Raw genomic sequence first — 14,546 nt, 5'->3', positions numbered from 1 at the left:
CAAGCAAAAGGGAAGCAGCACAGCACGATGCCTTTCAGGACCATTAGGATCAGCAGAGCAGCTTTGATTGATTTACGCTCTGTACTTCAGGCACAAAGAAGATGGAGTTATCTTCCTGTGAGCCAGCTAGAGCTCACTCTGACTACATCTACCTGGAATCAGGCTTCTGATTTCTGTGTCTAATAGAGAAAAGGGGAAAAGCTGTGACCTGTAGGAGCAGAGCCCTGCCCTGCCAGGCCCTGGCACTCACCTTGTCCACTTTCTCCAGGTTTGCCCGCAGCTGTTTCTGCAGGGTGTAGAGCGACGAGAGCGAGAGCGTCTCCAGGTCAGAGAAGGAGCGCAGGAACTGCGGGTCCTGCCCGGTGTGGATCCTCTCCAGCTCCTCCTGCAGTTTCTTCACTTGCAGCTCCAAGGCTTCCCTCTGCTCCCGGGCCAGTTCACATTCCATGTTAGCTGTGTTGGCGCGATCATTTGCTTCCTCTGCCTCCTTTTTCCAAGCATCACAAGCCTGCAAGTCCCAACCAAAGAGGGTAAAAGAAGCAGTCTGAAAACTTGGTCTGTCTCCAAAGAGAAATCCAGGCAAAACTATCAATTTCCATACACTCCCCACACCAGTTCTGACCAATCTGGCCTGTTCCCAAATTCTGAAACACGTTTGGAGCCTTACTTCAAGGCACTGCTCATTCCACATATCCCATCTGCTTGGGCTGTGGCTCTACTCATCTGGCTCACAGCATTCAGGGGATGAACTCTGCATACTGATAAATTATTGGGATCAAAGGTCTGAGAGACTGTCCAACACTTCAGGGCATCTGTTGTGACATCTGGCCTTGCAATTCCAGCACCTGAACACACCAGGCCAAGCAATTTGGTGATTTCCAAGGGAGAGGAAAGAATGCTGAGAACCTGTAAAGCCTACAGCTCTGTCCATCACCTCCATGTCCCGGGCGAGCCTGTTGAAAGGCTGACACCCTCCACTCCTTTACACTCCCTAATCCCAGGATTTGCCCAAGTACCTGCTTGGCTTGTTTCCAAGACTCTTCCCACTGCTTTATTGTGCCGTTGGCCTCATCCAGTTCCTGTCGCAGCCGTGCCATCTCCGCAGCACCTGGACCTGACAGAAATGCAGGTGAGGTACTGGGCGAAAAACTCCCCGAAGCAAAGTGTTCCCATATGCTGCTGTTCATCCCATTTAAACCTGTTTCACAGGGAAATAGAGAGGGTTATGTCACAGGTGCTGGCAATTTCCCCATTTCCTCCCTAACCCTGTGAAATCCAGGATTCATAAATGTGCAAATAGGATAAAAAGTTCATCTTAAGAATTAGTTTCATCTCCCTGCACCCAGAGTCCATCATAGAGGGACTTTATAGGGAAATTTCACACCATTAAGCCTCATTTTTAGTGATGCAGGGAGGAACCATGACACTGAGTGGAGGCAACTCTTGAATCAATCAGGCTGTTTTCAGAAGCAGCACTTTTACAGCAGAGCTGTCAGCTTGAATGCCCCTTCTTTCAGGGGAACCCCTGACCTGCTTCTACCTCCCAATTTTCAGTGCAGCACAGCCACCAGAGCTGGTTCACAGAGCCCAGGTGGTGCTTCCTCCCACCCTACACCCTAAGAAACTTCTGCTTTTGTCTCCTCAGTGTGGGGCTGGGAAAAGGAGCTTCACTTCCAAACAGTGTCACAAAAATGCTCCAAGTCATTACTGTTTCCATACACAAGGAACAGAACTGGAAAATCCTGTTTATAAACAAGTAGAGACAATAGTATCTGATTCTGCTTCATCCTCTGCAGAGTTCTAGCACTGAGCTAGTGAGCAGCATCAAAGAAAACTAATCAGCCATTTCCCTACTTTAGCTTGTTCAAATAAACTCTCTTTTCAGGAAGAAATTCAAGGCTTAGAAGACAAAGGAATAGCAAATCAGTTGTAGACAAAACTGGCTATTTTTCCAGAGTCCAGTACTCTTTCCATAACTTTCACTTAAGGTAGATATCCACACTTTGCACTCAGGAGAAAACTAGCAGGAAAAGGTAATATTGAGACAGAGTGTGGACTCTCACCCACACAGTTTGCTCCAGTTTGATGTTGGAGCCATTTTCATGCAGTGTGCTCACCAATGGCTGGGAATATTCCTAAATCGAGCTGCAGTCGATAATTCTGATCTCACAGCAGCTAAACTGTGCCTGCAGTGAACCCTGGATCAACAGGCTCTCACTGAGGGCTATCCCAGCACCACTGACTTCCCAGCCAAGACACAAATAGTGACAAAATTGTCTTCTCCAAGGGCTTAGGCACATGAACTCATTCAGCAGAGCAGCAAGGGATCTTTGCTGGCTCAGGCCACTTACCACAGATCCATTTCAGCTGCTCTGAAGGGTGCTCAGATGAAAGCAAGAAGCTTTAATGGAATCCCAACTCACATTTTATTTTTCAAACCTCAGTTTTCTTGAATGGGAATCCAGCATTAAGCAGAATGCTGGCAAGCCACAAATTCTGCCACAGTGCTGACCAGGCTGATCTTGTAATTTGTTTTAACTCCCTCTTTCCATCTGCTGTTCTCATTTCACATTTGGGCAGAAAAGCCTTCTCTGCACATTTTGCACCTAGCACAGTGGAAACCAGCCCAGAACTAGGTATTTTTAACTTAATTTCAATACAAATAAGTGATAACTACACACTTGACATGTTATGTGCACTCACTAAGTTAAATGGAACAGATGACTGCTAACTGCTAAGATACTATTTAAATATCTTCTCAAAACCCCAGCAAAGGATTTGTTGTGTTTATGGAAAAATACCTTTTATAAATAAATTATTTAAATGCATTTGTGAATTTCCTGCAATTTCTGGCTTTTTATTTATATAAATATACAGTCAAGATAAACATAACTAATTTCTTCTGAAACAGCAATTTTTCTTTTCCTTACAAAAACTGGGACAAACAGCCAGCCTCAACCTAATTAAGAGCAGAGATGGCCTCTGATGTCTTTTATTACAGTAATTGTAAAAGCTGTTAAAGCCTAACAAGCAGCAATGGCAAGCATGGAAGCATGGGCTTGGGCTGTGCAAACAAGGGATGCAGTTACACAGATAAGTGCATGCAGAAATAGCTTACACAAGCATGTAATAATTTTATTAGGTTAAGCTGAATATTAAAGATGAAAGTGTATCTCAGATTTTAAGAGGCATTTATGTCTAGCATCAATAGAGAGAATTAATATTTACTGTTACAAACAGAAATGAGCTGAACTGGTGTCCCTGTAGCCTGGAGGCCAAACAGTTTTATTTCTCAAGGTAATCCCATGTCTTGATAATAAAACAGACATATAGATTTGTCTGCTAAATTCCCTGTTCTTCCTGATACAGCTGAAGCTCCAAAGTAATTTCTCTTCCTTCAGTCTCTCATGCAGGAGAAACACCCTTGAGGAGGGGAAGGAGCAAAGGGGACAAAACTGAAACACTTTTTGGAAAGTCCACACTGCAGAACTGGTGCAGTGTCAAACAGGAGGAAAAGTTCCAGGGGCCCAGGCCTGCTCTGGAGCTCCCAGAAGCCAATCTGGCCCACAAGCAGTACCAAGGGCAAACTGCAATCCCTACCTAAACTAAGCTAAGCTGAGCTGAGCACCCAGCTCTGAGTTTTATATGAAATCTCAGCCAAGCACCACTTTGCTGGCGCTGGAAAAGGCAGAGCTGTTTTCCCTGAAAGGAATCATCAAAGCAAGGCAATTAACCTATCTGCCCCTCTTTCCCAGCCTAGAAACAAGGGAAATAGAGGGAATTGCTTCCTTGTTCATGAGGCATTAGCTGACTTTTGGTGAAACAGCTTCTAGTCCCATTGCTGTTCTCATGGGAAGAAGAGATCCATGGCAGCAGTGAAATAACACATTGAAATTAAAGCCAACTGAAAAGAAAATACTTACATGGCACAGACAGGCATGTACATGGGACACACACACTGTGCATTTACCTAATGATCCATGAGAAGCTGATGTCCCCAGGAAAGTGTTTTCTGACTGGCTTAAGTGTCCCTGGGGCTGATGGAGGAAATGCGATGAGAGGCTGACCGGTGGAGAAGGAGAGGCGGAGTGAAAGGAGGCAGAGCTTCCAAGGGACCCGGGGATATTTACAGGAGCAGAACTTTGCAGCAAACTCCCACCTGGACAAAGAACACACAGAGAGGATGGCTATGTATGACCATGAGGTGTGGACACAGGCAGGAGTTCAGAGCAGGAGGTGTCAGGTTCCCTTTCTCCTCCCTGAGCCCCTCGGGATTCCCTCCACTTCTCCTGAGGTTTCATTCCCCTCTCAGCCTTTCAGAGGAGCACTGAAGCTGCCATCCCATGACCCACATAGGTTAAGACCCTCCACAATTCAATGGATTACTCTTTCAGTGGCCAAAGGAACAAAAGGTTTTCTGAGCAGAGCTCGGTCCCTGGCAGTCTAGAGAAGATGAATTTGGTATCTAGTGAAATACTTTGTCACGAAAAATTCACTTCTAAAACATGTGCCTCTGCCTTTATACTTCCAAACAACCTGTAGTGAGAAGACCACCATGATCTCAACACTAAAAACCAGTGACTAGCTGTAGTTACACATACCTGAGTGCCTGGATCTATCAGTAATAAAAAACCCCAAATAAACAAAAGCCTAACCACAAAGGACATCACCTTCCACCAGAGGTTGTTGTGCCTGCCACTCACAGATTTAGGGAGATCTCAGCCCTGCTCTCTCCTCATCTATGTCCCTCCTTAGAAGATCACCAGGTATCACCCAGGCCTGATGTGAAGAGAGGGAGAAGGGGAGGATCCCTAAGGCACTGCAGGGGGGAGCAGCAGCAGCCAGGGACAGTAAACCTCCAACAGGCTCCAATCTTTGCCAGGGAAGTGGAAGTAATTTTCTTTCCACAGGTCCTTTCCTACCTCAATACAGCTCCAGGCAGTGCAGTTCCCTTGGAAACCTTCAGACAACCAATTAGCTCCTGTTCAAACAACTGCTTTACACAGCAAGGGCAGCCAGAAACTACAACCACTTCCAAAACAGTTATGAGATGTTTCTTTTTTCCCTGGACACCCATCAGAGACAGGTAGAAGAGGCCTTAGCCTCCCTCCATGTATCAAAATGAGACAGACATTACAGGAACCAAATCAGCAGACCATGATGACACTCTGACAGATGGATGGCATTACCAGGTCAGTGAGTTTCCTGTTACAGCTAGGGAGAGTTTTCTGCTTAAGATGCAAATTGTTATAATTTAGCCTGATTTGAAATGCATTAGATGCTTTCTGGAGTCCACTTACACATTCAAAAAAAGAAAAAAAAAAAAGGAAAAAAAAAAGGAAAAAAAGGACAAAAAAAGGAAAAAAAAAATCAGGCAAGTCCCATTCAGTCTCAAGAAACATCCCCAAGACAGCTGGGCCCAATGGCAACAGCTCAGCTCTGCTAGTCAGTAAGGGCAAGCTCTCACTTCAAAGATGCTCAGGGGTTGCCAGAGTTTGTTGTAATTGCTGTTTTAACCAATGTCATTTTGGGACTGGTTTTAGAGCTTGGTTGGGCTGGCTCCACTGAGGTGACTGGGCAACACTGCTTGGCAGAAGATAAAGAAAGCTCTGTTGCTTTCATGTACCTATCATGATGCCACTCGTGTGGGGCACTGTGCTGCTGTCAAATGTCTTCTCCAGGGCAGCCACTCCGAATTCATTCAGGTCCAGGTCATCCAAGGCAGACTCTGCCAGACACAGAGGTACCAATTATGTTATAAAGGACCAACAACTTCAAGAGATAGGATGGCCCAAAGAGCCTACATGCAGAGGAGCCTGTGCTTGCTACCTCTCAGGGCCCTACTCTCCATCCTGTTCTGGTTTGGCAGAAGTGTCATGGGCAGCTTTTCAGTTCAGGTTCTTGAACCTGACCTGTTTCTTTTTGTCTTAAGTATTCTCAAAGGGTATATGAAAACAAAAATCTGATTAATTAACAGCAGATCCCATAAGTCTTCCCCAAACTGCTCTTTTAAGTCTATCCCTTATGTACAGGAACACTGCCTTATGGCATGTCTGGGTCTGGTTTGTGCTCTGTCCCTGCTTTCCTGAAAAGCCACTTGGAAAAGAAATACCAGGAGAAGGGAACACTTAAAAAACATCTCTGAGGTTCTCATATTGGGTAAAATAAAGCTTATTAATGCCTGAAACTGTTATATCTATTTGAACATGCCTCATCACTAATGATGATCAATATAATTCCATCCCACACATGCCCACTCATTTCTATTATTATTTTTAACAAATTAGTGAGATCACCTCAGAAACGTCACATTTAATTAAAAAAAGGAAAAAAAAAAGAAAAAAAAGGAAGAAGAAAAACAGGTGACCAAAAAGCCTGTGCCTATCTAAGAGTGACTCCACTCTCTGGACTCTCCTGTTTTCCTTTCTCTTACAGCCTCTGTCCTACACTCTACAAAGGGCAAAGTCCTTACAATCTCCCTGGTGGTAGCTCTGGCTATAAAATTCTCATTTAGAACTGAGGGGTTGTAACTGTGGAAAATGCCCCTGTGATTTCCTGCCTAGTCCAAGACCTCTTTGTCACTTTGACAAAGCTAAAGCTAAGGCCCTTTTACACCATGTGACATTCTGAGTGAGTGGCTCAGAGGCCTTCAGTTGGTCCCGTGGGTGAATTTCATCCCAAATGACCTGCAGGGAACATCAGACGTGTCACAGTCACAGAACAAGCTCCAGCAATCTGCCAGCACTGACAGACACGGAAATCTGGAGGTCACTGCAACACCCAGGTTACTCCAAGCCTCATTCCTGGAGATCCATGGCTGAGGAAGCCCTAAACTCTCAGAAGTGAAAAAGGCAAAGTTACCTATGACAGACTCAACGGTGTCACTGGTTGGGTAGAAGGGAAGGGCATTGGCATTCATGCCTGGGATGCTGCTGGTGCCGGCGGGGCTCGGGGGGGTTGCAGCCAGACTGGAGGTGATGCTAGAGGAGATGCTGGATGTCAGTGGGCTCCCCACTGGGAGAATGCCCAGGATGTCCTGCAACAAGAGTGTGGAAAGCAAAAGAGGTAGGAAATAAAACATCTTTCTAGAACAAGCCCTTCGGAAACGTGCAGGAAGGAGGCAAATGCCAGCAGCAAACCTGTTTCCTGCCTGCTTCCAACCTGACAGATGGCTACTGCTGCCACTGGGCTGGGGGTGGGGAGAGATTAACAGCTTTTCTTTAATTTCTGTCGACTGTTCTCCATTCTGTGGCCCCCCTCCCCTCCCCAGTGCTCTAAACATCTCTCAGGCTGCCCCAGAATTAACTCCTGTGACCCACAGGTTGCATGCAATCACAGCCATGGGCCACACAATCACTCACTCAGACTTAGTTCAGCACACGACTTAGAACCTGATATTAAATTCCCTTTGCCAAATCCTTGAACTTAGATGACTCCAGAGATCCATCCCAGCTCAATTTTCTGTAATTTGAAGACTCTCCTGCACAGTCCAGCCCTATGAATCTACCCTGAATTCACTCAGGTCTAACTACTCCCAAATAACACCTCCAGCAAATCATCCCATCTTCATAAAGTAATCCCTCCAGCTGAGCATCCCTAATGGTGTCTGGACTGTTATTTACTCCCTGCAGAGCTGTCTGGATCCACAGATTTCTCTGTGGTGCTGGAAGCCCTGAATTCCATACCTGTTTGGGCTGTAACAAAGGTTGCTCCTGGCTCCTGTGTTCCAGGGAATGGGACTTCATTTTTGCTTGCTGCAGTAAAGAAACAAAACAAATGATAAGCAGAGAGATTATTTAGCAAAATTACAAATGGCTGGCTGCTGGCTTTGGAGAGGCCATGGGAAACACAGTCCACCCCTCTCTTGGGCTGCCCAAGGCACTGCAGAATTAGGGGAGAGGAAAAGCACAGCAAACTGGAAACATTCCAAGTTGTTTGCTTTCTGTATAGCAAGGCATCACCCCCAGAGTTATGCAGAGACTTGTCACAGTGACATTTGCCTTTAATGCTGCTGTAAGACCCCTGCTAGCACAAAGCACATCCTAAGAACCACGATCAAAACCAAATTATTTTGCCTTGCTATAACTAACTCATCACCCTTACTGCATCTAACACCCAGAAAGGGCCAGAAATGGTGGGAGGCACACTGCATTGTTCAATTATGCAAATATTTTTCAGTTTGGGGAAAATAAAAGTATGTAGATTATGTTTTCCCTCAAACCTTTCCAGCTCCCAGCTAGGACTGGGAGTAAAACACAGTGATAACTAACCAATTTTCAAAGCAACATCATCAAACTAACTTTACAAAAAATCCTCCCCTCATCCATTAACATAAGAGCTCAAAGTTAGAAAACATAAGTGAGGCCAAGGCTGTCTGGAATTGCAAAACTGCATGAATGCCAATTTAGAATCCCACTATCCAGGCTAAAAACTCAGCTTAAGGTGCTTTCAGCATTATATCTTTATGGATATCAACTCTCTTGCCTTGCAACATCAGTCAGTTCTGCTGGGATTCAGCTGGGAAGTGGCCTCAGGAGCCTGTCAGTCTGTCTGCAGGCCTTGCTCCCTTTCTCCCATGCTGTGACATGGCACAGGAGATCAATCCCACCCTCTGGGCACACAGAGGCAGCAAAAAAGTGCTGGGAGTCAGCCCTGCCTGTTCACTCACTCCCCAACCCCTCAGTGTGAAACACAGACGTGTCCCAGCCATAAAGCAAGCCTGCTTTCTATCCCAAATCCATCTCTGCAGGAAACTGAGGCATGATGTGCATGAGGCACCACCCTGAGCTAAGTGACAGCCCTTGGCTTCCTGGCTGAACAATCTCATGCCAAAGATAAATGAGTGCTGGGGAGGGGTGACGTAATCAGACAGGCAAAAGAGCAGAGCAGGAATTCCTCCCTTGCTTTTACTTCATTAAATCATTTTCTCTGCTCAGCTCTATGCCTGTGGGCAGCCAGAGAGCTCACAGCCTGCCAGACAGGCAGGGAGATGGACACAAGGTGCTCCTGCAGTGTTCTCTCACACCTCCCTGAGCACGTTCACAACACAGGAGCCCACGATGGGCTGGCTCTGCTCTCTGAGTGCCTCTGTGAGTGTCTGATAAGGCTGCTGCTGCATCAGCCAGCCCAGCCCTGCCCTGTCTGACACTCTGAACACCAAATGTGCCATCTCACACGTCAGCAGCAGCGAGGGGAGGGCACACAGGCAGCCGTGCCCCCACCGAGAGCCTTCCTGCCAGCCTGGGAGCTGCCTCTGCTGCAGTGAAGTCTTACTGGAAGTGCTTTTTTTTTTTCCTTTAAGGAGGAGAAAAGTGAAGACATTTCCAAGTCAGCCCCAACTCCCAATAGCTGGAATTCACACAACACAAGGGAAAAATAGAGCAAACAAAATGTCACCACTAAGGCAGTCTCCTTTAGCTCTGAATAACATTAGAAAGGGCACACATTGAGACAGACATTCAAAGGAGAGGCTGAAATTCTCCAGCTCCCTCTGTTGCAGTCAGGGAAGAGAACAAGGGACATAAATTGAGTGAAACTAAATGTTTTCTGACCAGCATGGAACAAACCTACTGTGCTGTGTCTCAAGACTTGGGAACACCTCCTGGTTGTGGCATTCAAGTCCTTCCAGTGCAGCCAGCATTTTTCCAGCTTGCTAAATCTTCTGGGACTTGGGAAAAGTATTTTTAGCTTTAACTGCTGGCTCAGCCTTACCATAAACTATGTGGAATCTATTAAGACTGAAGGTGCATTTTTCATTCTAATGAGATAGCAACTATTTGTATAAATTCTACAGGGGAAAAATGACAAGGCCATTGCAGAACTGAGCCAGGCTGTCTCCTCACACAGGAGCTGACAAAGTTAAATGCCTCATTATTGATCTAATTTACAGGGTATTTGAGAATCTCTGGTGCTCACTGCAGCCAAAGGGAATTACAGTAGAATTTTAAAAGTAAGTAATTATAGATTAAAGTAAAATTAAATCAGGACACTTATGAGACACCTAATCTTGTGTGTAGAAGCCTAGCACAAGGCAACTGTGATTACTTCTGTCTATACCTTAATAGCTATTTATTCCTGTTTAACACAGGTTTTGCTTAATTAAAGCACACAATTAAGCAGTTATGTGAATACAGTATCTTTGTAGCACAGCTCTGACTCCAGATACAAATGCTCATCATCTGGCCCTCCTTTTACAAGTCCTATTCATGCTCCATCCCTTTTCTCCTTGGCTTAGGCTTGCTGCCCATTTTCTCCAAAGCAGGGCCTCCTTGGCACCCTGCCCCTGCTGGCAGCAGCCAGGGGTTCTCTCAGTCCTCCAGCTCTGGGTTCTCTCCTCCTTTGCAGCACAGGCCACAGAGAAGGAGGACATGTTTTTCCTTTTGTTTCTAAACAACTGTTACAAGCTGCTGTGCCTGCAAGAAGTGCCAAGATCACAGCATGCTCTGCTCTTTGCCCCCAAAGATGTGTTGCAGCAATTTGCAGTTTCCTAAGGCACATCCCCCCTAGGCCAGACAAAGGGAGCATTGATAAGAGAGCACACATGCATATAGCTTAATCTGGATTTGTCACTGCATCATTTTAATTAGACTAAACAGTGCTCAAGTCTGGCCCTACTGCAAAGCTTGGCCATATTTTCCCAAAGCCATAAAAATAAATAAAACCCATGGAGTCTGCTGCTAAATTCAACTACTTTATGCAAGACCTTGTCTGGACAGGATATTTCCACAGTTTTCTCACAGCAGTACATGCTCATTAAGACTGACTTCTTTAATGTCACAGACCAAAGTGAAAACATGGCCAGGCTGAAAGCAGCACTTCTTGTCCTCTCTGTTCTCAGGCAACACAGACCTGGTATTCTTATGCCTTTTTATACTCTTGTCCAAAAGAACTTGCAGGAGATACATTTGCAGGCACCTCCTCATACAAGGAGCCATTCCCCCCTCCCCCTAAATCAAGATAAAATTACAAACCCAGTGAGAAATAAAAACTGAAACAAAAACCCAAGCTCTGGGTTGGGCACAGGTTGGAAGGGGTGGTGCAGAGAAATTATTAATTGTAACACCAAGAAAGGAAATTCACAGCAAGAAACTGAGTGTGGCAAAAGAGCTGGAGAGATTGTTCCAGGCCTAGGGAGCAGCATGAATAAAGCATGACACCAGGAAGAAGTAAGGCAAGAGTGGGATATCCAAAAGGGATAAGAGGGAATGTCATTAAGAGATGTGGGTTGGGTAATGTTCAGAGGATTCTTCAAATAAGAATGAGGAATTCTAATTTAATACAGAAGGCACAGGACAGAGTCAAGGATCAGAATGATACAGCCACAGAAGCAAGAGACAACTAACATGACATCTTCTGACACCAGAGGAATGGTGAACAGAGGACAAACCAAATGATGGAGATCAAGGTAAGAGTTTGGAGTGGAAAGACAGAAAGAAGGATGAGTTTCCATGAGACAATACAGCAAAAGACACAGCAACTCCTGGCAAGGGCCTAGACATAGAAAAAGAAAGAGCAAGAAGTGATGTGGGAAGCTACCCTGGGTCAACACAGGACAGAAGTTGAGAGGGGTTAGGAAAACAAGCAGCAATTTGATTTCTACAGACTGGGTGTGTGATGGCAGCAAGGGAGACAAGACCAGATGTGAGATGGAAGAGGCTGGAAGGGAGACTGAAAACAAGAGCAGAGATCCAGAAGCTGCTCATACCAGAACAGTGCTTTCCCTCTTTTGTTCCAGCAGAAACAAAACCCCATTCAAGCTAGACTGGGCAATCTCTTATTCTTTCTCATCCCCCCAAACTCTTCCAGCCAATATTCCCCACTAACCTGGCATTTGAAACTCTTCAAATACTCGGCCCCAACCTGATCTTCTCGCTCAAACCCCGGTGCTTTCTTGTAGCTGCCAGCTGCTGTGACTGAGTCTGGAGGAAAACCAATGCTCTCCAAGCTGTGGGGCTTCCCAATGGCACCAGGAGGAGACCCACATATATTAGATGGGCTTCCAAGACTGCTGTTCCTACAAAGAATCTAACAGAGGGAACAAGGGTCAGGAAAGAACAGCCAGACAGCAGGAACTGCTCAAAGAGGCATCCATGGAAGGGCTCAGTCATGTCACTGTTTGTGGATTGATTTCACTGACAGCCAACACAACCATACAAGCTTCCAGTAAACACTCATTAAACAGACAGGAAAAAGCTCCACTGAATTTACACAGTCCCACAATTATGGTTTTATTGTTGTTACTTTGGAGTGCAGTCTTGGAAAATCTAACCTACAGCTCTAGTGACATTTTTCTTCCTGAAGCCTCAGAGGTGACTGATCAGGTTCCCAAAATGACCACAAAACTCTTCCCTTCCCTTTCCTTAGGCTACAGTGGGTCCTGTCTGACTCTGGGTGGTGGTGTGGAACCTGGAAAGGTTCCACAACAGTCAGGCATATCTGAGCTATATGTAATACTCTGTTTTTTGCTTTCCAATTGGAAATCTCAGAGTTTTAATGCAGACACAAGTCAGGTATCAACAGCTGCATTAAAAAACCCCAATGATTTCCAACACTTCCATTCTTTGGACTAATACCAGGGATCACAATCACATGCAACAAGGCTAGTTTTGCACTGTAGATGAAGCCACAGACAGCAGCAAAAGAAGTTGAGTTTTAGAGAATGTGTCCACTTGGATGAACACAAATTTCCCATTTCTCTGGGACAAATAATTATTAGCCTCCACTGGCAAGCACGACTGTGCTTCAGACATCACACATTCAAATGTGGAACAGTCTGGGCTGGCATTAGGGAAAAAAAAAAGGAGCAGCCTACAATGTTTTTATTTTATTTTTATACAGACATTCTGCTGTCCACGCTTCCCTACAGTCACAAAGATAACTACTCACTGTGGTGGAGGTGGGGCTAGTTGGCAGAGTTCCTGATTTATTCCACACCTACAGTACAAATACAAAACAGAACAGGCCACGTGAGGCTGGCTGCTACAGGGACCTTTTTCTCTGATTAATTCATCATGTAAAATGATCACCAGCAAAGCCATATTTGTTTGCAAGCTACATGCAGATGCCCTGTGGAGTGATGAAGTCATAGACAGACATGTGCTGCCATTTGGCACATATCCAAGGATTAGGAAAGACTGTTTAAAAGACTAAGAGCTTGTGATAGACAAGACCTAAACAGCCTAAAAGTAGGAGATATCTTCAACTGCCCTGCAGTTTTCAGTGAATTTAAACAATACCTTCATAAGATGGAGGGGTTTTTATTGCTTTCCAGTGTTATTTAGTAAGAGACAATATTATGTCCAGACTTTTCAAGATGTGTTTGCAATTCTACCTGCAATCCAATTCAGGACAGCTATGAACTGCTAGATTGGCTCAAACACAGCTTCTCTTTTCAAAGAGAGGGAATAAAATAAAGCAGAGGTCCTAGATGAGTTCACCTCAGTCTGACCAGTTTCAAATGAGTTAAATTCATGTCACTGTACCTTCTCAAAACCTCGGCCAACCATTTGAAAAGGTTACACACCTTATCAAGTGCAGTACAAACAGGAAAGACTTAACAGAAAAAAAAGAAAAAGCTAAATAAAAACGTAGTCTAGCATTCCATGGGTTTCTAATCTGAATCTTGAGTATCTGTTCAACACTTAGACATCTCCTGTCTTGTATGGACAACTAACTGCCAACAATCTGGAGGCATTACTGAAACATATCCCAGAGTTTAGCTATCTCCAAAAGTCCAAGAGGGAGGGAACGAAGGATATCCTATAATGCAACACACAATATGCACAGGCTAAGGCTCTGAGATTACATATGTAAACAAACTCAATTGTAGCTATGTACTTTAGAGGCTGTTGGCTCACAGCCCTCAATTATAGGTCGTGGAAGCTGAGCCCAATATGTACCTCCAAACAGGAAGGAGTTGGGACTGCATGTGCGGATGTATTCCACTCTCCTGAAAGTACATCAACAAACCCTGCACAGAAAGGAAGGCCTGGGATTTTTATATGTGAGAGGACAATACTAAAGCCACTGAATGTATGTTCCAAAAAACCAGCTCCCTCTAAAAAGCATGGAGCTGAGAACTAGGAGAAAAATTTCATATCCTCTGGGCTTTGGGATACTTTGCTTGGGAGAAAGAACAGAGACTCAGAGAAACACAGATTTACACAACATGGACAAGGCTTCTCCACAGGGCTACATACATTGCTAAGGTCTGGGGCATGAGGACTGGAAGGGCTGACTGGAACAGAGTCCCCAGCTGCTGAGGGCATGTACATCACAGGTGCTGTCTGCGTGGGGCTGGACACGGCCGAGGATTGCTGCAAATCTTCGCTGAGCGCCGGCTCTGCGGGAGACAAAGCACAGGGACACCCTCAGAGCTCAGCCATGGAGCACAAAACATCCAGGAACAAGGACACCCAATATTCCTGAGAGGAAAAATACTCTACTTATAAATGTAGGAGTGAGGAGGAACCTTATTTGGCTTGTTTGCTTATCTAATATTCCTCACGTTTTTGCTGTCATCACATCCACACTGTGCTGCTCGTTAA

At 45.2% G+C, this 14,546-nt stretch overlaps 1 protein-coding gene across 6 annotated transcripts in view; it reads right to left on the bottom strand.

Annotated features, from left to right (window-relative positions):
- UNK (unk zinc finger) overlaps positions 1-14,546 on the bottom strand; it is a 45,511-nt gene that overhangs the window by 4,382 nt on the left and 26,583 nt on the right. Inside the window, exons 8-16 of one of the 6 annotated variants that reach the window (XM_064728853.1) lie at positions 14,199-14,341; positions 12,886-12,933; positions 11,824-12,024; positions 7,686-7,754; positions 6,862-7,036; positions 5,627-5,728; positions 3,971-4,159; positions 1,017-1,198; positions 251-508 (exon numbers count right to left, since the gene is read on the bottom strand). In XM_064728853.1, the coding sequence (XP_064584923.1) occupies positions 251-508; positions 1,017-1,198; positions 3,971-4,159; positions 5,627-5,728; positions 6,862-7,036; positions 7,686-7,754; positions 11,824-12,024; positions 12,886-12,933; positions 14,199-14,341 (1,367 nt within the window). The remainder of the gene's footprint in view (positions 1-250; positions 509-1,016; positions 1,199-3,970; positions 4,160-5,626; positions 5,729-6,861; positions 7,037-7,685; positions 7,755-11,823; positions 12,025-12,885; positions 12,934-14,198; positions 14,342-14,546) is intronic. The other 5 variants (XM_064728855.1, XM_064728858.1, XM_064728857.1 and 2 more) reach the window with 5 other exon arrangements.

This window comes from Zonotrichia leucophrys, chromosome 18 (genome assembly GCF_028769735.1).
Source record: "Zonotrichia leucophrys gambelii isolate GWCS_2022_RI chromosome 18, RI_Zleu_2.0, whole genome shotgun sequence".
NCBI classification, from domain to species: domain Eukaryota; kingdom Metazoa; phylum Chordata; class Aves; order Passeriformes; family Passerellidae; genus Zonotrichia; species Zonotrichia leucophrys.
The sequence above is the reverse complement of the archived record's forward strand: the minus strand, read 5'-3'. Positions and strand labels throughout refer to the sequence as shown.